Genomic DNA, 24905 nt, shown 5'->3' on the forward strand with positions numbered 1-24905 from the left:
GTCTCGCTGCCACCTCTGGAGCCCCTCAGTTGATCTCTCCCTCCGTGAACTCCTCCTTTATGGACTGTTTGCGGGATTTGCAGTCTGGGAGGTCGAAGCCAAAGTCGGCCCAGTCGTCGGCCGCGCCGCGGTTGGGGATGGTGATGGTGTGGCGCACGCGGAAGTGCACGGCCTCCATCACCCGCTGCCGCTGCAGCTCGCCCGAGCTGCCGATGGAGATGGTGGAGGCGTTGCTGCTGGAGCGGATCAGCTGCTGGGCCCCGTAGTCGTGGCTCTGCTTGAGCTCCTGCAGACCCCGCCAGATGATCATCCGGTACTGCTCCGGGATCTTCAGTGCTCCGAGATCCTGCAAGGACAACACGGCTGAGGCGTAGCTGGCAGAGATGTGCCTGTATCAGCAGGAGAGAGCCCTGGACCCCCAGGTCACGCTTTTGGGGGGGATACATGGGCACGATGCCCAACGGAGCGAGGCTGGACCTCCTGCCGTGGCCATGGGTGCATCATCCCATCCCCTGGGTTATTTCTTGTTTGTAACCCAGTCACTCAACCGCATCTCTGCAGGTTGGAGACTTTTCGTTATTGTTTTGGGAGGGGCTCACATCAAACTGATGTGGAAATGGAAGGGAAGGAAGGGATCATTCCCCTCGGACACAGGTTGTAGAGCAGCATGTGGAGCATCCTTGTGCCTGTGCACTTGGGATGGCCTCTGCTCTGGCCCTGGCCCAGGAGGCTGGAGCAGCACCAGCATCGAGCATTGAGGTGGGTGACACCAGGAGAGGTGGGTGACCTCAGACTGGGGACACACACCAGCACAGGGGGGAGCTGCCAGGGATCCATGTTAATGCCAACACAGAGACTCATGGGAGTGTTAACTGGAGCAGACAGCGAGTATGCAATTAGTAGCTACAAATGCCGACTCAGACACACAGCTCTGCCCTGACACAAGTTTTGGCGATTCCTAAACATTTCCTTGGACAGCTGACACACGGTCATGGAGTTAGTTCAGCAAATGGTGCAAAACCAGGCTCAGGTTACACAACTGGCCCCAGCCACCAGTGACAAATCATCATCTCTCCCGCGGGATGTTGTAGCTGGCAGGTAGAGACACTGCTACACTTGCCTGGGGCAAAACGGGGTCAAAACAGGGTTGGGCAGGCGTTCTGTCTCAGCCAAAACACAAACTCCAGGATTTACAGGGCTTGCCACAGCTCAAAGGGTTCAGGATTATTTTTTGTTTTCCCTTTTCTTGTTCCTCTGATGGGCTGTGGAAGCCCTGGCTCCAGTGCTGCCCCTGTTACCAGCACCACAGTGTGGCAGCCGCAGAGGCTGATGCTCTGGGCACACACAGGTATTTCCAGCATCCCCTCCATGCTTTTTCTGACAGCTTTTGCCTGACCTCAGCTATTTTGTTCCAGACTTCCCTTAATAAAAATGCCCTGGGCTCAACTCCCTTGTTTCAGCCTTTTTCATTTTAAAGGTTAGCAGGGGAAGAGGTGAGACCAGATTAAATCTCCCTGAAGTGCAGTGGGGTTCCCTGCTGGCTCCATGGGATTTGCGGTGTTCCACTGAGCACCTCAACAGTGTTCTCTGTGTTAGGTGGAAAATGTCCCTGAGCTCTGCCTGGGAATCTTTGATCTCTCTTGTTTCTGAGAGTCTGGAGGAAGCAGCTGGGGCTGGCTGTGGTTTTTTGGGACTGGCTGTGATTTTTACCAAGGCCTGAGCTATAGCCTCCAAAGGACCATCAAGGGGACAGGAATGACAGGCATCGATCCTGGGAGCACATGTTCTGTGTGAGGGGTTGGGGCACAGGTTTCCCTTCCTCCAAAACACTTTGGTTTTGCTTTTCAGACCAACAGCTGCTGGAAACAAGTGGTAAGAACAGATCTCCCCAAAGCATTTACCTCTATGGATAGGTTCTGCAGGTGGTAAATATTCTGTAACCCTTGTGAGGTGAAATAGTCGATGCAGTTTGGACACCCCAATCCTGTTAAAAAACTGCAGAGAAAGTTTGGAAAATAAAGTGGCATTAAGTTCTCATGAACAACAGCTGTGTCCCATCTCTGTGGGACAGACCATGTCAGATGGGGGATGTAGACAGCTCCACTGCCACTAAGGTCAAAGCAAAATGTGGGGTTATGTTCATTCCTAAAACTACAGATGTTTTTCTCCTGATTGCCTGAGATTTTGGCTCAGAACCCATATAATATGAGGGAGCTCAATCTTCTGGGGAGGGGGATCAGGGCATGCTCTGGGCTCTGCCCTGTGTGGATGCTGGCCCAAGGTCTGTCAAAGCATCCGTGGTCTTTTTAAAGGCCAAAACATTAAAAACCTGCAGAGCTGTTAATGCATTTCTGATTGAAATAATCCACATGGACCCATTTCCAGGTGTTGCTGGAAGGGGAAGGGGAAGCTCATAAAGCCACATGCCATTGGACATGTAGGACAAGACCCTCTTTTGGATGTATTTAAATTTCTAATTGATCAGGGACAGATTCCAGAGAGGTTTATGAGGGCAGTGGGGATTTCTGACTGATTGGTAGCTGGGCTTTGGTTGCTGAGGTGAGAGGAACAGCAGTGATTTCTCAGTTGGGGCCAGTGGCCAGTTGACCAGTTGCCAGACAGATGGGAAGGTTAGAGCGGGGGACACAGCAAGGAACAGAGGACAAGACAGCCAGGACAGCGGGTGCCTGCCCTACCTGACAAGGCTGGGGTCAGGGTTGTAGGGTGGCGGGGGTGTGCAGTGTGAGCCGGACACCATGGACTGGGATGAGTGGCCCCCGTTCATTTCTCCATTGGTCTGCATGGGGTGGCTGTTCAGCATTCCGGGTCCTGGGCAGTGGCAACAAACACACCCATCAGACACCACCCAGACCCGATAACCCCCACTCCTGGGCAGGGAGAGCCCTGTGCTCGGCCTGGTGACGCAGGACGTACCCATGGGGCCCAGGCTGGGTGCAGAACTGGAGCTGTGCTGGGCAGGCTGCCCCACCAGCTGGTTCACAGAGGGCAGCTTGTTGATTCCTCCACCGTGGACTTTATTCATGGGGGAAAGGACGGGGCCGTAGGAAGATGGTGTCTGCAGCTGGCTCCTGTTTGGGAGGGGAACACACTGGTCAGACTGGGGTGAGTGGGATGGAGCTGCCCTGTTCTGGCCTGGAGGGAGCTCCAGTCCATCAGGCCTCCCTACCAAGGGTGCTCAGGGGCTGTGGGGGTCTCAAGGGACTGCAGAGGTCTGGGGGGGCTGTAGGGCTCTGGGGGACCGGGGGGATCTTAGGGACCATGGGGGTCTTGGTGATGGCAGAGGTCTTAGAACTGTGGGGGTCTCAGGAGGCTGCAGGGACCTGGAGGATTGGGGGGTGCTTGGGGACTGTGGGGGTCTCAGGGGTTGTGGGGGGGTCTCTTGGACTGTTAGGGTCTCTGGGACTTTGGGGGTCACATGTGCTCTGACGGTCTCAGGGGCTGTGAGGATCTCGGGGGCTGTGGCAGGACTCACTGCCTCTGCAGGAGCTGCTGCTGCTGCTGCCGGTAGGAATCCACCAGCTGCTGTGGGACCAGCTCCACCAGCTCCAGGCTCTCCTTTATCTTCATCAGGATCTCAAAGTTCTCCCGGCCTCGAACCTGGAGGAGAGAACAAGACCAGGACTTTGCTTTATTGCTGTCCCACCTGGCCAATTCCCCATGCTCCCTTTTTTCCACCCAGACTGTCACTGTGGCCAGGGACTGTTTGGGATGCCGGAATCCCTTGGACATGTGTCTGTCCATGGATGCTTTTGCTCCTATTGCCAAGGCCCCTGCTGTCCTACAAGAGCCTGTGCAGCCCCAGCCTGCCCAACATCCCCTCCCCGAGGTGCTTCTGGCAGAGGAGATGGTGCCACTGCTGTCCCAAGCCAATTTCTGACCCAGCTGCAGCACACCCACACTTACAGGCACGTAGTACATCTCCTCCTCCCCGTGCCTCCGTTTCTTAATGCCAGTGCCCAGCGCTGGGATGCCCTGGGGGCTCTGCTTGAAGGCTGGAAAGGAGAGGGGAAGAGAGTTGGTGGAGTCGTGGGAGATAGGATATGGCAGGGAGCACTTCAAGCTGTGCAGGACGCTAAAACCATTCTCTTGGGGCCTGGCATGGGAGTGTCCCTTTGCTATTGTCAATAATGACCAAACATATCTGGCCACGAGAGCCATGCACAGGTATCTTTGGGCTCTGTGGAGAGAGGGGCGGGGTCCGACTTATGAGGCTTAGTGGAGAAAGGTGAAAACATCATCCCTGAGTGTGGATTTGAGCCCCAACGTCAGGAGTGCAGGGATTTCGGGTGCCCTGAGCCCCCCACCCGCTGACAGGGGACTCACTGCGCTTGTTGGCATTGCCGTTCTTGGCCGTGCTCTCGTTCAGGGCTTGCTGCTCTCGGAAATGATCCTCGTCGGCTTTCCGGTCCCTGCCGGGACAGGCACAGATCCGCCCCTCGAAGGATCTCCTCCCCAGGACCTGGCCGCTGGGAGAACAGAGCCATCAGAGACCCTGCTTCCCCTTGGGAAGGGCACTGGGACTCAATCCAGGCAGAAACCAGATCCGCGACCCTCAGGGAGCAACGGAGCCCCTCAGCAGCTGGCTCCTGGGGAAGAGGCGCTCCTGGGGCAGAGGAAGGCTCCAGCTGCTGGGCCGGGTCCCTGGTCCCTCCGTGCCAGCCCTTTTCCAAGCTGGCAGAGGGGAGCATTCCTGTGCAACGAGCTGGGGCTGCCCCGTCCGGTTCCCTGGGGGTGCTCCCTGCAGGGGAAGGTTCCTTCCCCAGCCCTCCCGCAGTGGGATGCCCATCCCTGCTCCCGCAGCCACTCACTCTCTCGTCTCCAGGGTGATGATGATGAGGATGGGCCTCCTGTTCATCCCTCCCACGCAGCTGCTGTTACACATGAAGTTGTACAGGATGGTGGTGAACTCGGTCCCCACCTGCCCGGGAGGGGAGAGCAGGTGCTGAGCGGGGAGTGTGAGGAGAGACAGGATGGGATCCCCGGGGAGTGGAGAAGAGGAGGGGAGGCAGGCTGGGATCCCCCAGGAGTGAAGAATCAGGGCTGGACCCTCTGGCACAGGGCTGGTGCTTCGGCGGGATGAGCAGGGGAACACTGGGGATGGTGTGGGGATGGTACAAGGACTGTACAAGGACTGTGGGGACACCCGGGGCAGGACTGCAGGGGATATCCCATTACACCCCACTTCCCAAGATCAGGCTGCTCTGGGATGCTTCACAGGGCTGGGAGCTGCAGGTTCTGGAGTGTAGCTGCCACCACTTGGGGGCGAGCACAGAGATGTGCCAGGGCGAGGGGGACATTGGGCCAAGCAGCCCAAACCAGGGAGGCAGGGGCTGGTCCTTCCCCCTGCCTCGAGCAGCCGGGTACCTGTGGTGGCTCATAGGGCACCATCACGCTCTGCCGCCCCGTCACCGGGTCATCCACGTACTGGGACAGGTTGTTGCCTTCCACCCGGATGAGGTGGCTGGCAGGGGCTGACTGGCCTGCAGGGCAAACCTCCAGTTAGAGCCAGGGCTGCTGCCCAGGGCGCTCATCCCGTGTGCACGAGGGCTGTGACACAAGGGACGTGTGTGTGTGGGCACAGCTTAGAGCCCTCACCGTCATTGAAGTCGCGGCCGAGCTCGTGGTTGGGGCAGCGCTTCACCACCTCGGTGACGTGTTCTGCCTTCTTGTAGACAGGCATGGCCCGGATGATGGTGCCTGGGGGCGGCGAGGTGGACACCTTGATCTGGATGGGGCATGTCTTGGCAATCTGACAGTAGAGCTTCTTCAGCAGCGGGGAGTACTGGAAAAGAGGAGACATCCCTCAGGTGAGCATCACTGGTGAGGTGGAGGGTGCTCCCCTGGCCAGCCTCAGCTTCCTGTGCTGCTCTGGTGTAAAGGTGTTCCCTTTCCCCTGGAAATGTTGAAATCTGATTATTTCACCCACATTATGTGGTTTCTGCTTTCCACATAAACCAGACACAGCCACCTCCTGGGGCAGGGAAGAGTTTCCCAGATGGGCAAAGGCTCTGGCAGAGCAGGGCACAACTGCACTGAGACAGAGGGAATCTCACTGAAAATCAACAAAACCATCATTCGTGCATCACTCAGCCTGTTTTGGAAACATTCCCAAGTCTGTTCTCACACAGGGCTCCTGACCAAGGGTGACACACCACAGCCTGAGGAAATCGTGCTTGATGCCATTAGCAGTGTCACAGCTGATTAGGCAGGACCTGGGAAACAAACCCACAGACGGGTTTGTCCTGATCCTGACTCAATCCTTTGCAGCAGCAGTGATTCAGGGAGAGGATGGGGTAGGGAAATGATGGGGACCACTGCCTGAGTTGGCTGTGGGAGGAGGATGCTCTGTGGCAGCTAGAGGCAGTACCAACTTTAACCTCTGAGTAGAAAATGGTTTGTGGCCACCAAATTCCTCCCTGTGAGGGCACAGTGGGGATTTCTCAGTGGCAAACTCCTCTCACAAGGCCCTTGGATGGGGGAAGCTCTGGGGTCTGCAGTGTGTCCCTCCAGAGCAGGGCTGGGGAAGGAGAGCCTGTCCTTCACCTTCCAGGAACTGCCCAGGTGTGGGGATGTGCAATTCCCTTCCACCTCAGCCGTGCCATGCTGTTTTCCATCTCACAAGGAATGTGTTTGCTATACACCAGCCCACCCCTGTGCTCGGAGCAGCCCGTCCCTGCATGGCAGGGCATGTTCCCGCTCCAGGTATTTTATCTCATCCCCACAACACAGCACCCGCTGCCAAAAAAATACCACCGTGCAGAGCATTTGTGGGGATGTTAAAGCTTGTCCTGAGCCATCCAAATACAGGTGTGCCGAGGGGAGGCTCTGCTCTCCCCATGCCGGGCGGCTCCTGAGTGGGGGCTGCCCAGAATGGGGGCTCAGCACAGGGCTGGAGGCTGTTCAGGGGCTGACAGTGGTGGCTCAGTACCCACTTTTCCTGGCCACGAGCGTGTCCCAGTGCAGCTGTGGATCAGGCAGGAAGGATTTGTGTCTCCCAGTCCTGCTGCCCGGATGCAGGAGATCTGCCTGTGGCTGAGCAAGGTGATCCCAACACCAGGACTGGGACATGGCAAACAAGAGAAATATTTCCAGGTTTGCCTCATTTAGGTGGTCTCTGGGGAAGTTCTGGGGTGACATAAAGGGCAGAGGCTCTGCCAAGGCAAACAGCAGCAGCTCCTGCAGCATTGGACTGGTTGTAGCCAGCAGCAGGTACCTGGAGGTTCAGTGGGTTACCCTCAGTGTCCCAAGTTCAGAACCTGCTCAGCGCTGGGGAGAGCAGGAAGATGCTGTGGTTACTGGAGGATGGTGACTGAGAGGTGTAACACATACTTGAACCTGACAACAAGAATTAATCCTTATTTTTGTAGGCACTTTGACTCGCCCAACAAATGAGGATACTTGGAAACATCCACTAAAATCCCCAAATTTGCACTCACACCGGATGATGCTGACTACATCTTGACTCCATGGCCAGGTTAGCTTCCTGGGCGTGATCCTGCATCCCCAGCAGGGATTCTCAGGGATCAGGCCTGAGCTGGAAGCGTGGGCTGCACTCACAGTGTGGTGACCCTGCTCTGCCTGGCCAAAACTCCCATGTGGCTACAGACCATGGGACTCACTCACCCACCACGATGGGGTTTAACACCCTCGTTTAGAGGAGCCACCATGGCAAAAGAAGGGTTATTTGGAGGGGGTTCTTCCTTGCCAGGTGTTAAAATACTGACAACTCCTGTCAAAGGATCTTTTCATGTAGACATTCCCGGGCAGCCCTCAACATGCCTGAGAACTATAACTGCTCTGGAGGAGCAGAGGTGCATTATGGCAAGTTCTTTGGTAACAAATTCTCTCATTATACCATGTTATGACATGGATAAATCTCTGTTAAATAGCAGAGTGATGCCCTGCAGGGGGAAGGCGGCCGCTCCGTGCAGACTTGCCTCCGCTGATAACCTTATCGTGTCCCAACAGCTCCGGGATCGCCTTCAAAGATCCCTCCACAATAACAAACTATTCTTTTAAGGAACTCCCTGCTGATAATTCTGGGCAAGAAAAGTCCAGGCTGTGTCCTGGGCAGCTGCAGTCCTGATTTCTCTCTGTGTAGAGCCATCCTGTGCTGTGTCTCCAGCCGCAGCCAGGGCTGAGTGCCCCCAACCCTGCAGACCCACACTGCTCAGGGCCACCAGGACAGCCAGATTCGTCTTTTTGGGATCCCAGGAAGTTCTGCATCCCCAGCTGTACTGCATCCCCAGCTTGGCAATACACTCTCTGCACGAGATAGCAAAACCTGTGCTGAGCAGAATGTCCCTGGGCAGACACCTCTCTCCTCCATTATCTGTATTTGATAATTTGATAATTATCTGCCCCATGCACATCTCTGCCAGCCTGTGCTGCATCACCTGGGGCCCTGGTACCTCCCAGCACAGCCATACCCTTCACAGCACCTTGCAGGGACCACAGGCAGCATGGGCTCCTCAAGTGTGACACGAGGCAGTGGCAGAACAGAACTCAGAGATGAAAACGCTGGGATTTAATCACAGACCAGCGCCGCCGCATTGCTGCTTCGGCTCCCTGTGTGTCATGGCTGTGTTCCTGCCACCTGTGCTGGGGGAACCTCACCAGTCTATTCACCCACATCCTTCCCATTCTGCAGTGTTTGGACAAACTGACCTCTCAGGACATGTGGCAGCTGGGTCACAGCCAAAGCTCAGGTCACTTGAGCTGTGGCCAGCTTGCTGCTGGCACAGGAACAACATCTTGGGCCACCTGAACCCCTTCCTGGCATGTCCAGACCTCAGCTCCAGGATTCCTTTCCCATGTACAAAGAAGCCAGACTCCTGCCTGTGTCTCCACACCCTGCTCTGCCCTGGGGACCGCTGGTGTCTATCTCCAGACTTACATTAGGACTCAGGTCATCTCTGTTCCTGTAGGACATCGGAGAGTGTCTGTTATTGTGTGTTACCATGTGTGTGAGGAACACAATGGTTTCTGTGGCTTGTGGGTGCTGGGTTGCTTGAGCCAGCACAGAGCAGCAGCAGCAGCACTGACAGTCTCCCCTGGAGCCTATGGGAACACAGAAGCTCTATTTCTCTGGGATTTCCTGCAGCTGCCAGTGTCACCCTCAGCTTCTGAGCTGACACTGTGATGCCAGCTCTGTCTCTGTCTCTTCCCTGCTACTGCTGTCTGTCCAGAGCACTAGGAATAAGCCAAAAAACGGAGAAGCCAAATTATGTAACTCCTAGCAGCCTATCAGCTCTAAGCTCTGTTTCCCCAAGAGCTTGGTACCACAAAGAGTCCTTGGATGTCTTTGAAACGCAGCTGCTTTTCAGTGAGATGAGATCACTGTGGGGCTTCACCATGGTTATCCTGGTGCTGCTGCCCCAAGGAAGTGTTCTGGACACCAAGATTCCACTGAGTGAATGTCCCACAATGGCTCATGGATGCAGCAGTGATGTGGAGTCTCAGCATCCATCACTGCCCACCCCGAGAGAGGACCAGGAGATGGCTCCAGAGGCCATCACTGCTCCAGGGCTGCCTCCCCACGCAGGAAATGAGCAGGGAGAGGTGGTTTTCCCTTGCACAAAAAATAACCTGAATCCTCTGCCTGGAAAGACCTCCTGGCGAAGTCCATCTTGCCCGGCTGTCCCTGGGCAGCAGAACCGCTAGGAGGATGTGTCCCAACAGATTTGGAGCTGATAAAATCTTATTTATCTTCAACTGTTGACACCGAAGCGTCTAGACTTGCCTGTTGGGGAAGGCGCAGCCAAGGCCTCCTTTCCCTCTAGAAGGAAATGATTTGCTCAACAATTGCTTTTTCCACAAATCCTCCCCCCGTCCCTACCAGCCACCTCCTCCTTTTCTCCTACATTCCAGGCTTCTCATTAGCTTTACTCAAGACGTGTCCAGGACTGCAGTCAATGGATCCCCAATAAAGCCACTGGCCTGGCAAGGCAGAGAGAAGAAAAGTGCTGCCTCCGGCTGCTAATTTCCTTGCACTCCCCGGCAAGCAGCTGCAGAGCTGCATCCTGGGACAGGTTGGGGCAGATCGCAGCCGAGAGGTGATAATAACGTGTCTGTCATCTTCCCCAGACATGTAGCATCTTGCAAACCGCAAATACCGTTAACCGGCTCGGACGAATCTGTTACGACAGATCCTGGAAGACGTGCCGGCGGCACAGCTAATTTTTTTTTCTCTGTCTAATTTTTTTTTAATAACCATTTTTTAATCACCGGCCTGTAAACTCCTCACTGAGCTGGAAATTCCTCCCCAAGCTACTTTGTTGCTCATTTACTATGAGCCAGGTTTGAGTATCACTGGTGTCTGAGAGGGGAGTGTCCAGTGGGGCCTGAGGTACCTGCCCAGCACACAGGTGGGCTGGACAGTGGGGATATTGCCCTGGGGATGGCTGTAGGAGGTACCCTGGTACCCTGTGCCTCCAGTCCCTGCATCACAGCAGTGACGGATCAGGGTCATAAGGGACGCCCCAAAACCCATCTCCCCATGTTCCCAGTCCCTGCACCACAATAATGATGGATTGGGGTGATGGTCATAAGGGATGCCCCAACACTCACCTCCCTGTGCCTGTGGTCTCAGTACCACATCAGTGATGCCTTGGGGTGACTCCAGCCACCACCAGCTGTGCCCAGGACAGGGGGTCTCAAGGCACTCAGCAGAGCCCCCTGATCACCCCAGCCATCATCAGCTGCAAGGGGCCTCTGCCCCCCACAAGTCCCCCAGCCTTACAGACCACTGAGGTCTCAGGGCCTCGCAGCAGAGCAGCACAGGGAGGCTCCCTGTGCTCCAGCTCGTGTTCTTCTCCCTTAATTAGCATGCTATTACTGCTAATTAAAATTCCTTGGTTTGCCCCCAAAGGACTCCTCTCCCAGCTTTCCCCAGTGAGCACATCCTTAAAATAACTTCCAGCTGGGACCTCTCTCACTGCTGATCCAGTACTGGCACTCTGGAGGTTTCATCTCTTCTTGTGGATCTGACTCCCTCTGTGTGGTGGATACTCAGATCCCCTCAGAGCCCAGAGCTCCCTCCCTCCCAAAAAGGGAAGCCACAAATTCAGCAAGGAGGTTACTTCACACTGCCAAGGATGCAGGGAGCAGGCTGGGAGGAGAGGGAAGGGAAGAGGAGGCTGAGCTGGCCTTGGGAATTGCTGCTGGGAAGGAGATATGAAAACCAGCACAGCAAGAGCAAGATTTAGGGGGGCTGGCTCTGGAGCATCCCAGGAGGGCTGTGCCACACAGGAGGGGCTGCTCCTCTGCTGTCTCAGCCACTGCCTGCAGTGGGCATGGGCAGTGAGTGGGCTTGCCAAGGGCACACCAGCATCCTTTCCCCCTCCCATACACTGGAGATCAGGGTTCCCAACCCTCTCCCACCTCTCCTGCCAGGGAGCTTTGCCTTCCTGATGGAGCAGCATTGCCAGGAAGCCATTCCCTTGACCTGTGCATACCAGACACGTTCAAGATAGTGGAGCTGATAGCGGGATCGTGTTGGAACATCACACACCGAATTCCTTTGCCTTTTTTCTTAATTCCATTGTGTCTGGAGCTCCTGGAGCCTCATCCACACCCTGAGAGAGCTGGTGGAAAGCCTCCAGTGGGTTCGCTTCCATGGGCTCTGGAGCAGGCAGGTGCTGGGGTTGATTTCCAACTTCTGGCACACCAAAATATCCACTGTGCTCATCTGCACAGCTATTCAGCGTCCTCAGCTGTGTGAGGCCCAAATCATCTCCAGGCCATGGCTGCTGGACAGCAACCTCCCTGGGATATGGAAAGGTGCCATCTTTTCACTGCCAGAGAGTTTGCAGAGGGGGTTCTTGGTACAGAGATGCTCCTGAAGAATTTTCGCTCCTCTTCGTATCTGCCTCTACCCCAAAAAGCCACGGACAGCAACTGGGACACACAAGGAAGAACCTGCCTCCCAGCACACCAATCACTCCCATCCTCCTCATTCAGTCAGGACCAGAGAAAGCATTTCAGCTCCCCAGTGCCCATGCTCCAGCTGCAAGATCTATCAAGCAAGAGGAACCAGTCCCACGCTGCCATCTCCGCTGGCTGAGCACTGGGATGCAGGCTGGTTTGCTGTTTGTCATCCATGGGAGCAGGAGCAGCTCCCCTGGGCTGCGGACCTGTCCAGCCTTTCCCTCGCAGGCTGTTTGCTGCCTCAAACAGCATCAACACCCTGGGTGTGGTTCAGACCCTCCACGCCTGTGTCAGAGACGCCCCTGCCTGCCTGCTCGGGTGTTTGTCCATCTCCCCCCGGCTCCAGGGGCTCCGTGTGTGCCCAGGCAGCTCCCCCGCACCACGGCCTCGATCCCGCACGTCCCTCCGCAGCCCGGCCGCGGGAGGCCAAAGACCCCATTAACGCCTCTGCAGCTCCGGCACCTGCGACAGCGTCCGGCCGGGAGGGAGCCCCGTTCCGCCGCCAACCCGACTTGAGAAAAATCCTAATTATCCGTCAGTTACCAGCTGGCTGGCGTGGCGAGGGGCTGCGGCGAGAAAAGCGCCGCGAAGGGCTGCGGCTGCAGCGTGTCCGGGCAGCTGCGGGCAGCGGGGCCGCGGTGGCTCCGGGATGCCGGCGAGCCCCGGCTTGCAGCTCCCGGCCCGCCCAGCGGCCTGCCTGCCACAGGGGGGCTTCCAGCCCGCAGGGAAAACCTTATTTTCGGCATCTGGCCGTTGCTCTCTGCGATAAGAAGGCCATTAAAAATGAAAAGGGAGGTGGCAGCAGCCTGGAGGGCTTCCCACAGCACGGGAAGGCGCGGCCGCTTCTGTCCGGAGCTGGTGGTGACACTCAGAGCTCAGCCCGGGGGTCGGGACAGGGTCACCCACAATGTCACCCAGCTCTGCCCAGAGTCCCTGTGAGGACAGAGCTGGGTAATGTCAGTCCCAAGGCTTCACCCTTTTCCATTCACAGATTTCCTAAATTAGAAAATCAGCATTTTGAAGCAAGGGAGAGCAGCCGATGATGTTCTGGTCCCATTGTCCACACTGCTACCCTCAGACCCCTTCCTCCTCCTCCTGCATTGAGTCAAGGGTATCTGCTAAAGCACATCTTATCTCTGGAGAGATATGCAGACTCCTCATTTGAATCCTTCAGGAGTTGGGAGAATCTACCACATTCCTTGGTAAATTGTTCCTATGGTTAATTATCCTCACTGCTAAAAAAAAAATAAAATAAATATTCCTCCTTGTTTCTAGTCTGAATTTGCCTGGCTTCAGCTTCCAAGTGCTGGATCTCATTATGTCTTTTGCTATTAGATTAAAGAGCTGGCTGCTATCAGGAACTATCTCCTGGGCATACCATGATCGAGCCCCCTTGCTCTTCTTGGGGAGAACTTCCATGCAGAATGTTTCTCTTCTATTGCTCTACAAGGAATCTGTTCCAAACTGTTTGTCTTCTTCACATCTCCCTCCCAGGCCATGTCTGTTTTGTCAATAGAGGGTTTGAAATGTGGACAGGAGCACTGTGTGTGGGCAGGGCTTGGAGACACTTGGCTCCCCTGCCTGGGTGACACTGATTTGCCCAGCCCTGCAGGGCAAGCGCTTGTCCAGGATTATAGAGGGGCCAGCTTATCTGTGCTTAGGAGCCTCCTTTTCTAAGTGAGGGAAAATAGGAAATGCCACATCTCCCAGAGGGATTCTAGTCAAAACCCTTCAAAACCAGGAGGCCATTGAGCTACACGCTTCCATCAACCACAGCTTGTGATTATATCAAAATATGATGCCAAATCTTTTGACAAGATGACTCACACAAACCATTTGTTTTGGCATTGCCTGCTCACCAGCTGTCCTTTCCTCTATGGCCAGATCCTCCATGGTTCAACCCCAAACTGCAAGAGACCTTCAGCTGAGATTTCTTCCAGTGCAGCGGACCCCTCGTTGCTCCAAAATGCTGCCCAGCGCGTTGGCTCTGCTGAGCTTGTGGTCAGTGCTTGTGGGAATTGATCAGCCATCCTGGCATAAATTATTGGGTGCGGCAAAGCTCAATATACCCTAAAGCCAAGAGGCTTCCCCAGGGGGAGCAGGCTGGGTTGGTTCTTCCTGAGTGCTGCCCCAAACCACGCAGGTCCTGCACAGCACCAGTATGGTTGGTCCTGCTGTGCTTGGTGTGACGATCACTGCACTGTCAGACGTCCCTTTCTGTCCCCAGACCTACTGAACAGGCACTTCCCAAGTGCCTGCGTTTCCCAGTGGCTTTTCCTTACATTACATGTGTATTCCCAGCTCCTGTGGAGGCTCACAGTGTCCCATGCAGTGTTATTTGTGTGATCATTCACAACACTGAACACATTTGTTTTGCTGAGCCCTGTTAAACCAGGACAAAAATCTCAGGTGTGGCACTGCAGAGCTCACAGTGAGTGGAAGGCAGTGACCTTATCTTCCAGCACTGACCATGCCTGTGACAGCCCCAGCCAGGAGGACAATGGGTGACACCAGCTGTCACTGCAGCAGGACCATTCCTCATGTGGCACCTCGGCAAGCCGGACACGCTGCACCTGCCTTGACAATCCCACAGGAATCTCTGTTTCAAATGAAACATCCCCTGTGCTCTCCAGGGTGCCAGATTCTGCCAACCCACTGCTGCTCTCCACGAGGCTCAGCTCCAGTGCAGGTGGGCACTGGCCCTGCAGCCCCCCCAGCTCTGGGGGATGCAGCCACCCCAGCATCGTGCCTCAGAGGGTCACACACCTCTGACTGCCTTCCCGAGTGTTAAAGCCACTTCAGGCATTCAAGTCCTCACTCTGGACCTTTCCCAGGACCCATCCTTGCAGCCGTGGCTCCCTCCACAGAAGCTCCCAGCCATCCCTGGAATGAACACGTTCTCCGGGCGGCTCCTGGGTCCAGCTGCTCCCCCAAGGCTGGGAGGGCATCGTGTGGCACTGCCTGCCCTGATCTCCCACAAAGGCTTGGGAAAAACAGCCATATCCTGTCCTGGTGAGCTGAGCTGCCAGTGGGACACAGCTACAGGAGAACAGTCAGCACAAGGTGATGCGAGACAGTCGAGCTCCCTATGGTTAGAACCGTGGAAAGATCCCAGGGGAATGGGATGGCTTTCAGGAGGGGAGCCCTGCTGCGCTGTGTCCGCTCCATCCCACTGCACTCCTAGCTGGGGACAGTGGCAAGCGAGCATCAGACACGTTCTGGCCGCCATCCCTATGTGCCGGGACAAGCCACCCTGCAGTGCCTTGTTTCGGTTTCCATTGGGACGCTTTAGCGGCACAGGAATGTGCAGCTTTACCTGTGACTGATAGGAGTTATCTATCCCCCAGCAGGGATAGGAGTGGGCTGGAATCACATCCTGCCCGGGGACCTCCGGTTTATTCAGTTCCTAATGAAATACATCCCTGAGCAACAGCCCACAAGGAAAGCCAGAGGAAAGAGTGGAGATTAACCACCCCTGCGAGAGCAAGTCGTGTTTAACCACGGCACTGTCCCAAGTCCCCTGTCCGTGTGAAGCAGCAGCCACCGGCCGCGGGGAAGCTGCCGGACTGCACCAGCCGGGAATTCGGCTGAGTTCAAAGCCCGGATCGCTGCCGGCTGGCTGCTGCTTTCCCTCTCCATTCACCCCTGGCAGGACGCAGCCCCAGCGCTGCGGCCGCTGCCCGAGCCCGTCCCCGCCCGCATCCTCCCCAGGACAACCGGGAGCATCCCGCCGGGGTGTCCCTGCACGACAGCATCCGAGGATGTTTTCTGTCTCCGCAGGAAGGACTGTCTTGTCAATTAAGCACGTCACCTTCCGCAAACAAAGGTCATTATCACACCCGGGACTTAAATATCGCTGGGCTGCTCTGCCCGTTCCATGACAATGTCAAAACGCAGCCCCGGAGGAAACTCTGTTGCTCCTGCGGGGTGTCAGTCATCCCATCCCAACCTTCCTGCTCTGCCAGTGCTTCCTGGAGGAGAAAACCCACCCGGCTCAAGCGTGGTGAACTGTTCTCCCGGGTACTCCAGAGGTACCCACTGCGGGATTGCCACTTGTGGCACTGGCAGCAATTGCTGGTTCTCCTTAAAAACGCTGGGCTGAGCCAGCAGCAGGGATGAGAATTTAGGACCTTTTGCCACAAAAAGCAAAGCAGCCCCCGTGCGCTGTGCCCGGCCCCCGGGTCCCTGCTCGCAGAGCTCTCCTGTGCCGGGCAGCAGGAGGGTCGGAGCAGCCGTGGACCAAACCTGCATCCCGGCTCCCGAGCAGACAGCAGGAGCTGTGCGGCCGTCCCTCCGTGCATCAAAACCTACTGCGCTTAAAAACCTGCTCTGTTATTTGCTGTGACTTGTAGGGATTAAGTTACTTCTCTAATACGGGATGGAGAAGGACTGTAAGTGACAAGCAGGCATTTACAGCACAGCTGGGAACGGCGCCGGGAGACACGAGCAAAGGTCCCTCTTGCCCACGGCCTCGTCTCTGACAGCACCCGCTGGCAAATACGCCGGGAAGCACCGTGAAAACAAGGCAGGTACTTCCCCAGGGCATTTATTTTCGGAGGACATTTACCAAAAATTTAGGGAATTGAGGCGAGAGAAGTGACATCCCAGCCGTTGTGCTTCACACCCCTTTGGGAGAAACCCCCTGGAAAGCAAGCACTGATGTTTCCAGCACTCTTTGCTTCTCAGGGCCACCACCTGTGCCGGTGAAGTCCCCATCAGTGGTGGCTGCATCCCGCAGCTGCCCCGTGCGAGCCTCCCCACCGCCGCCGCGTTGGGTGTTGGCCGTGAGGACACGCTCGGCGGTGCTGAGCATCTCCCTAGCCGAGGTAGAAGAATGCAACTTACTGTCCAGGTGGCTGACTTGGCGGTGCTGGATTGCTGGAAGGTCACCTCGAAGTGGTGGGGACCAGGGTAGTCGGTGTTGGAGGGGATGACGGGAGCCGGGGACATGGCGTCGAAGGTAGAGCTGGGCTGCGAGTAGGGAGAATGCGTTGGGACATTGGAGGTGTGCTCGGAGCTGTAGGGGCTGGTGGAGGCTGCTCTGCTGCCGATGCTCTGATCCATGCTGTTGTTCAGCAAATTGAACTGGGACTGGAGGAAGGGAAAAGGGGAGGAGGGAAAAAAGAAAACACCAGCCAGTTTAGAGACAGGGAAACCTCAGCCACCTTTCTGCAGGGCTGGGGTGTCCTGTTACAGCCTCCTTAAAGGGCCAGCGTGCGGGAGGGGAGCCAAAAGAGCTGGTCTGGGTGGCTCGGGATTTCCGACAGGTCATCACTTGTGTGAGGGATGCACTCCATACGCTTAAATCACCCTCCTCGAGCTGCTCCATCCTCGCTGGAGGCAGCGCGGTGTCACAGTCCTGGATTTCTAGCGCACCTGCCTTGGGAAAGCCACGCTTCTGACAGTGGGGAGAAGGCAGCGATGTTGCGGGGTTTGCTCAGGGTTGGGAGATCTCCCGCTGCAGGCAGAGAGAGACAGCCCTGTCCTGCATGCAGGGCTCTGCTCCCCGCTGTCCCTTCCAGCAGCCAGTGTCACAGCTCGGTGAAGCCACCCTGCCAAGGTGAGCAGCAGTCCCTGCTGATGACATCGCTCTATCGCGATGGTGATACCGAGCGGCCGTCCTGTTTTCCAGCTTCTTTTCCAACCTGTCCCTCATGTGTTCACGGACACACACCCACACACCACTCCCGGGCGTGCTTCCCTGAGCCAGCCAGCCCCAAGCAGTGGTTTGTAGCTGGTTTCCCAGCGGGATGTTTGCTCCCAGTGCCTGGTGCAGCTCTTTATAGGTTTGGGAAAACCTCAAACCTATAAAGCATGCGGCCGCGATGCAGAGCACTGCAGGAAAGTCACGGGGCAAATGGACCCACTTAGGCAGGTCCTGGCTCTTATTCCAGACCCATTGGACCAAATAATGTCTTCTTTCATTATTTTTTCTTTATTCCTTTTCTGAGCAATTACTGTCAGATTCTTCCAATAAGAGCTGGCAGCCCCTTTACCCACAGGCACAACCCAAGCACAGTGACATTCCCAGGAGCTGTATGGCTAAAACGACCTCAGTATTTCATTAGAAAATCAGACTCAAATACATCCATTTCTCAGTCGTAGTGAGATTTTTTTCCCCCAGAAATCTGCAGTTCCTGAGCTGCCCGGGGGTTGCTCTCACCCTGCAGCCCCAGTGGCAGTGGCAGTGCTGGTGACCACGTGCAGTGTCCGGTGCATTGCAGTGTGTCATCCTGGCTCCCTGCACTGGAGCAGGGACACAGCCCCCCTCAACTGCCCTCATGCCTGGCAGGGACTGTCCCTGTCCCCAGCACCCACTGGGGCAGCTCTGGGAAGCCAAGAGCTATGCAAGCAGCCATGGGCACCGCCAGCAGGCTCAGCCTTCTCCAAAGGGCTGCAAGGCTCACGGCTCAGGAATCAGGAGACGTGTTTTAACTTGGGATCCCAACCTCACCCAACCCTCTTCGATGTGGAATGGTTTAAAGGCAATCATCCTTCTCCAGGGAAGTTCTCCTGTTGCCTACATCTCTCTCAAGGTCGTTGGAGCCTGTGACTAACTGGAGGAATGCTGAACAAGATCTGGCTTGCTTTTACGCATCCAGCCATTTTCTCCCCTAAAATATGTGCCTAAATCCCTCTGTTCCTCCTTGCCACTCTATAAATAGCCCAGCGAAAGACAAGCCAAGCTTTCCTTAATCCAGGCTTCACCTGGAGAAAAACTTACGAGAAACTCTGGCAAAACAGGCGTGTTAGGAAAGCTCTTGCCATCCAACTGGGAAATGCAGCTGCTGCGGGGTCCATGGGCAGGGCAGAGCCAGTGAGGTGGCATAGACAAAACTGAGGGATCAACCCGGAGAACAGCAGCAAGGGAAAAGGGATTGCTGCTGGATGGGGCTGTTTGCAGCCCAGCTGATCCAGGAATATCAGGACTGAGCTGTTTTGCTCCTGTGCTGAGAGACAGGATTGTTTGTGGCTGAAGCCTATGGCTGTAAATGGGAAAGAGAATGGGGACCCGCCACAGAACGGAGCATCCCAAGCTCTGCATGGGAGAAAACTTTCCCTCAGGAAGAATGCGGAGATACAAGACCCAGGGTATCACCTCTACCAGCCAGGCTGGCTGCCCCAAGCTGGGCTGCCTTAGTACAAAGCAAGAGGCAGCATCCTGAGTGCCCAGACTTTGGGAATCTACTGGCAGAGAGACCTGGAGTCAGGCGCGTGGGCAAAACTAAAGACTTGCTGTTCAAAATTGATGAAATTGTGGAAACATTTCCCTAAAAGATGAATCGAAGACAGGAGTGTTTTTGTGTGTGTGTGTGTGTAAATATGTACATACACACACAGGGACAATTATTCACACAACTGCAGCAACGACCTCCCATGGAACAGCCCCAGCAATGGACACACAGGCTTGGTACCAGTACACTTAAGGTAAAACCAGGAATTAAGCCATTTGCTTCTCTCTCTGACTTCCTCTGTGCCTGTGCTGGACTGTTCCGAATGCCAGGGACAGACACAAATCCCTTTTCCCTAAGGAAACAACCTTGACACTTGATGACAGGGCTGGAAATGTATTACCTGCAGCACAGGCATTGTTTCACCTGCCCTGCCATCCCAGGGATTTCCACCAGGGAAAGGAAGCCTGCCTGGGGAGGCAGGTGTGTGGTATGGGCTCGGATGATGAGGTCCCCAATGGATGACAAAGTGGTGCTGGTAGTGTCCAGCACCTCCAGGTGTTCCTTGGATGGATGCTCTGGCAAATGCTCTTCCCACCTGTGCACACACAGGTAAGGAACCCTGCACCCCTGGCACCTGAGGCTCAAATCACACCGTGGGCTCTGCAAGCAGCAGCTGGGGCAAAGCAAGAGGAACAGTGACCGACTGCCGAGGCTGCAGCATCCTGCACCAACATGGCTCGTGAGCAGGGCTGGACCAGCCCCAGTTCCCCCCTGCAGCCGCAGGATGGGCACAGGCGTGCACTGGGACAACCCCTGGAGCATCCCGAGCAGCAGCACTCAGGCTGGGCAGGCAGAGCCAGAGCAGGTGCCCCAGAAGAGGAGGATAATTCTAAGAAGAGCATCAAAGCAAACCCCGTCCATAGCAAGCAGCACCTACCGTGGTGTAATGCTGCATCGGGTCGCTGATGTAGAGCATTTTAGTTGTCTCGGGGTTGACGGAGAGCAGGGAAGCCTCCTGCCACGGGAGTCATGGGGTCGGGGCGGCGGCCGGGGTGCGGTGGCGGGTGGGAGGAAGAAGCGCGGGAGCGGGGCCGGGCAGGCAGCGCCAGGGATGCTGCGTTGGCCACCCGTGTGCTGCCGTCTGTTGGCTTTTTTGCTTTTTTCATCTCCCTTAGTTCTGTCAACTCGCTGCATCCAACAACAAAACGGGGCCCACCCCTTCTGTCCCTCATGACTATTCATTAAAGCACAGGGCAGGTCCCAGCTTGCCCAGTGATGGACTGGGCGATACCAACCATTCCCACTGCAGGGAGAGCAGGGGTCCAGCTCCACCACCAAACCTGCCCGGATCCCACTCCCAAAAGCTTCTTCCAGTCACACAGGGCTGGAGACCTGCTGGGCTGGCACCTGTCACCAGCACACTGAGGTGCCCACCCCTCACACTGACCAGGCAGTGCAGGGACTCTGTGAGAGCTCCGTGTCTGGGAGATGAGGAATTACCTCTGTCTGGATGGACAGACATGCATGGGTGAGGATGGATGTGTGGAGGGATGGATGGATGGATGGATGGATGGGTGTGTGGATGGATGATGGATGGATGGATGGATGATGGATGGATGGATGATGGATGGATGGATGGATGGATGATGGATGGATGGATGGATGGATGATGGATGAAGGATGGATGGATGATGGATGGATGGATGGATGGATGGATGGATGGATGAGTGGGTGTGTGGAGGGATGGATGATGGAAGATGGATGGATGGATGGATGGATGGATGGATGGATGGATGGATGGATGGATGGATGGATGGATGGATGGATGGATGGATGGATGGATGGATGGATGGATGGATGGATGAGTGGGTGTGTGGAGGGATGGATGATGGAAGATGGATGGATGGATGGATGGATGGATGGATGATGGATGGATGATGGATGGATGGATGGATGGATGGATGATGGATGAAGGATGGATGGATGATGGATGGATGATGGATGGATGGATGGATGGATGATGGATGGATGGATGGATGGATGATGGATGATGGATGGATGATGGATGGATGGATGGATGGATGGATGGATGATGGATGGATGGATGGATGGATGGATGTGTGGAGGAATGGATGGACGGCAGGATGGATGGATGGATAGCAAGAGGGATAGACAGGAATAGTTAGGGGTAGATGCCTGACAGAGCAGGGTGACCTGCTCACTGCCACAGAGCATCAGCACCACTCTGGCATCAGTATGTGCCAAGAACATGGGAATCAGCATGGACTGAGTGGTCCCTCCACAGCCTCTCCCCTCTCCAGCCTTTCCCTCAGGTTGCTGACATCCTGTTAGCAGAGCACTTCTTGTCGTGCACCTCAGGCTGCTCCAGCCCCTCCAGGCTCGGCTTTGGTTACCGCAGGAGAGAGGGGAAAGGTGAGGGCTCGCTCAGCGAGGGGCACAGCCCCAATTAGCAGCACTCTGCCCAGCTCCTGCCCGCTGTGAAAGGCCAGGGAAGGGAGGGAAAGTGAGCGGAAAGAGAGGGAAAAGGGGCTGGGGGAGGGGAGGCAAGCTGTCAGTGAGGGAAACGGCGCCTTTCTGGAGGGAAACAGTGACTTTCTGGAGGGAAACAGTGACTTTCTGGAGGGAAACAGTGACTTTCTGGAGGGAAACAGCAGCTCTCCTCAGGAAGATACAGCCAACAGCCAGGGCAGCCTCAGGGACGCTCCTGGGCACCACTGAACATGCACAAGCAGCTGGGATGTCTTGCATGCCCACGATGCTTTTCCAAGATTTTGCCTCAGACAGAAGCAAAGGCTTCTCACAGGAAGGACAGTGGCACAGATCTGGGGCTGTGGTGGGAGCAGAGCTGCAAGCACGGCATGCCCCTCCAGCAGCTTTGCCTCTGCAGCAGCTCACAAATGGCTTTTACTCCACACTGTTTGTCACAGAGAGAATGACACTCTGCTGCTGTCCTGGTACTCCCCCAGAGCTCTGAGCCCCCGCTGCTGCCTGCACTGATGTTATCTAACAATAAATAGCTACGGTTTTACTGACCCTTGTGCCACTGATTACAGGTGACCAGACCCTGCACCACCCCAGTGCCTCCCCCAGAGCCCCCAGCCCTGGGTTTCCTGCAGGGAAATCAACTCTGTGCTGGGTTCAGATTCCCATTCCTGCTTTCTGAGCACACTCACCATCACCGAGTCGGTCATGCCTCGCATCTGGAACACATCCATTGTGACCTCTGTGCGGTTGGAGACCTCATTGCTGCCGGTGGGGTTGGCTGGAGGGAGGTCGAAGTAGGTGCTGTCTGGCTCCCTGAGGAGAAGGTGAGGGCACAGTCATCTTCCCAGCTCTCCAACGCATCCTGTGCCCCCCAGCAACTCGCAGTCCCCTCAAACCTTGCCCCTTTCCCAGTCTCTTCCTCTATCCTCTGCTTTTATTTCCACATGGCAGAGCAGGCTTTACCTGGCAGGTAAAGCAAGCAAAGACGTAGGAAATTTTGCATCCACCCAGCTACTCCAGCATATCTGTCACCTGGGGATGCTCTTATGTGAGAGGACCAAGGAGGGTAGAAGATTAAATGGAGCACAGTCCTTCTCCCTTGCTGGATTAGAGCATGGGGCCCAAAGGCCAGAAGACTTGCAAACATCTTGGTGGGGATGGAAGATGTTTAATTTTGGAATTAAGGGTCCCCAGTTTTAGGGGAGCTCTGCTCTGGCCCTGACACTGTCCCCATGCTGCCCTGGAGGAAGGAGCCACCCATGAGACAGACAGTGCCATGTTGTTTGGCAAATGGAATGCCCTGAGCAGAGAGTCTGAAACCAAGGAGCAAAATTTGCCAGGTGGCAAAGGTGTCTGTGGAAAGCAGAGGATGCAGAAGATTTGTCTTTGGCTAAGAGCCACTGCTGCCTCCAAACACCCCTCGTGGGGTGTGGGGAGAATTTACCACTCCACTTACAGTGTGCTCCAGAGGTGCTCGAACGTGGTGCCTTCATCAGCTGGGGATGACTGGGACATCTTCACAGTGGGGGAGTCTGACAGAGGGTAAATCACTCTGGGGGCAAAGGGAAACAGCAGGGTTAGCTCTGCCAGCATGCTGTGCCATGCTGTGCTGTGTGTGCCATCTCACTCCAGCAAAGCAGCTGTCCAAGGGCAGCCATGCCCCAGTCCCAACTCACTCCCAGCAGCATGGCAGGGACCAGAGAGCCCCAGAGCCCATGGTAGGGGACACAGAGGTCAGGGACCCCTTGTGGGGGACACATGACCAGAGATCCCCAAACCATCGTGGGGGACCCACACGACCAGAGACCCCCAAACCATCGTGGGGGACACACAGGACCAGAGCCCCTCAGAGCCCATCATGAGGGACCACAGCACTGGACACCCCCATGGCCCATTGTGGAGGACAATGCCCACACTCCCAGCAGTGCAGGCCAGGGCAGAAGGCAGAGATGACCCAAGCTCAGTGGAATGAATCTGTTTTTCAGCCAGACTCCTGGATGCTGCTGCACAGTCATAACCAGATCCACACTCAGTCCAGTCCGTTCCCCTCACCCTGCACAAGGATTCTTGGCCTCTCTCAGGCACGGGAGGAAAGCAGCCCAGCCCAGCTCTCCCTGTGTGCCCAGAGCCTCTTGGACCCAGCAGCTGGAGTCGGAGGTTTCACAGAGCCATCTTGAGCCTGGTGCTGCCTTCTCCTATGAGCAACCATCTTCCTCCTCCCTTACCCTTGCCCTGCAAGCAGCAGCACCTCTCCCCTGCCCCGGCTGACATCCCCAGGCACATCTGGCTGCCCCTTTTACCCACGCTGGTGTTAGCGTCCCACCTCAGCTGCGACATCTCATAGCGAAAACCCGACATTTCCTGCTTTTTGGGCGCCAGCTGCCAAACTGAGGGCAGCTGCTCTCTGAGTGAGGGATGCTCGGGGTGGCCCCTCTGACTCAGCTGGGGACCGGGCGGCTGCAGGGGAGGGCGTTAAAATGAAAGCAGGGAAGCTTTCCCCGTCAGTAGATCCCGTGAGCTGCTTTCTACAAAACACAGCATCCGCAGCCACTCTGCCTGGAGGAATTCCCAGGCACAGGAGGGCACAGGAGGGCTCGTTCCTCACGGGTCCCATGTCAGGGACAGCTAACAGGCGGAGTCTGTTCTCCCGTCCATCCCTCCACATCCCACGTTTGACACACAGGGAAATGAAAGGACCTACGGGCAGCTCTGAGAGGAAGAAAAGCCTAGAACAGAGGCAGATGACAGAATAGGACTGGTGGCGGCCTTACCCTTCTTCCATGCTGCTTTCCCTGGCCCAGAGCAGCTTCAGGAAGTAGTCAGGCCTTTTCCTCCAGAGGAGAAAGCACCTCCGCACCGCCCCGGCTGTGTGGTCATCATGGGTGACACCAGCTCTAACCACGTGGCTGCTCTCGTTTTCAAAAGGCAAGAAACCTGACTATTTTAAGGGTGTTTTGGAAGTTCCCTTTCACTCTTTCAAAGCACAGCCTGGGTGTGCAAAGCCAGGCTAGTGTCTATGTTTGAGATCTGAACTAAGGGATACAAAGGCAAAGTCGGGTGGTTGGTGGTGTTAAGGCACATCCCTGCTGCTCTGATCCCTGCTCATCCTGGGAAAGCACCTCTGCAGCAATAGTGACAGCCTGGTGCCAAGCTTTACCCTGGGTTGGTAAAGAATTTACCAGTCAATTTACCTACAAATAGGTTCCCTCAAATTTGCCTGGTGCTGATCCAATTCCCTCTGAAAGGAGGTGCCATTTAGAGCCCTTTTTCAGGGAA

The 24905-nt window shown here is 55.8% G+C and overlaps 1 protein-coding gene across 1 annotated transcript; it reads right to left on the reverse strand.

Moving 5' to 3' along the window:
- Positions 1–2: 2 nt before the first annotated feature.
- TP73 (tumor protein p73) lies at positions 3–24452 on the reverse strand. Its single transcript, XM_014257222.2, has 14 exons — positions 24401–24452; positions 23086–23181; positions 22319–22442; positions 16795–17040; positions 5617–5803; positions 5386–5501; positions 4830–4939; positions 4345–4487; positions 3925–4013; positions 3494–3618; positions 2935–3089; positions 2697–2829; positions 1902–1995; positions 3–346 (listed from the first exon to the last, which is right to left on the reverse strand). The coding sequence occupies exons 1-14, from the start codon at positions 24409–24411 to the stop codon at positions 26–28; spliced, it is 1950 nt and encodes a 649-aa protein (XP_014112697.2). The 5' UTR covers positions 24412–24452; the 3' UTR covers positions 3–25.
- Positions 24453–24905: the final 453 nt, after the last annotated feature.

The sequence above is a fragment of the Pseudopodoces humilis genome, chromosome 24 (genome assembly GCF_049639895.1).
Source record: "Pseudopodoces humilis isolate 2021_Gansu_Grassland_sample_001 chromosome 24, ASM4963989v1, whole genome shotgun sequence".
Classification (NCBI taxonomy): Eukaryota; Metazoa; Chordata; class Aves; order Passeriformes; family Paridae; genus Pseudopodoces; species Pseudopodoces humilis.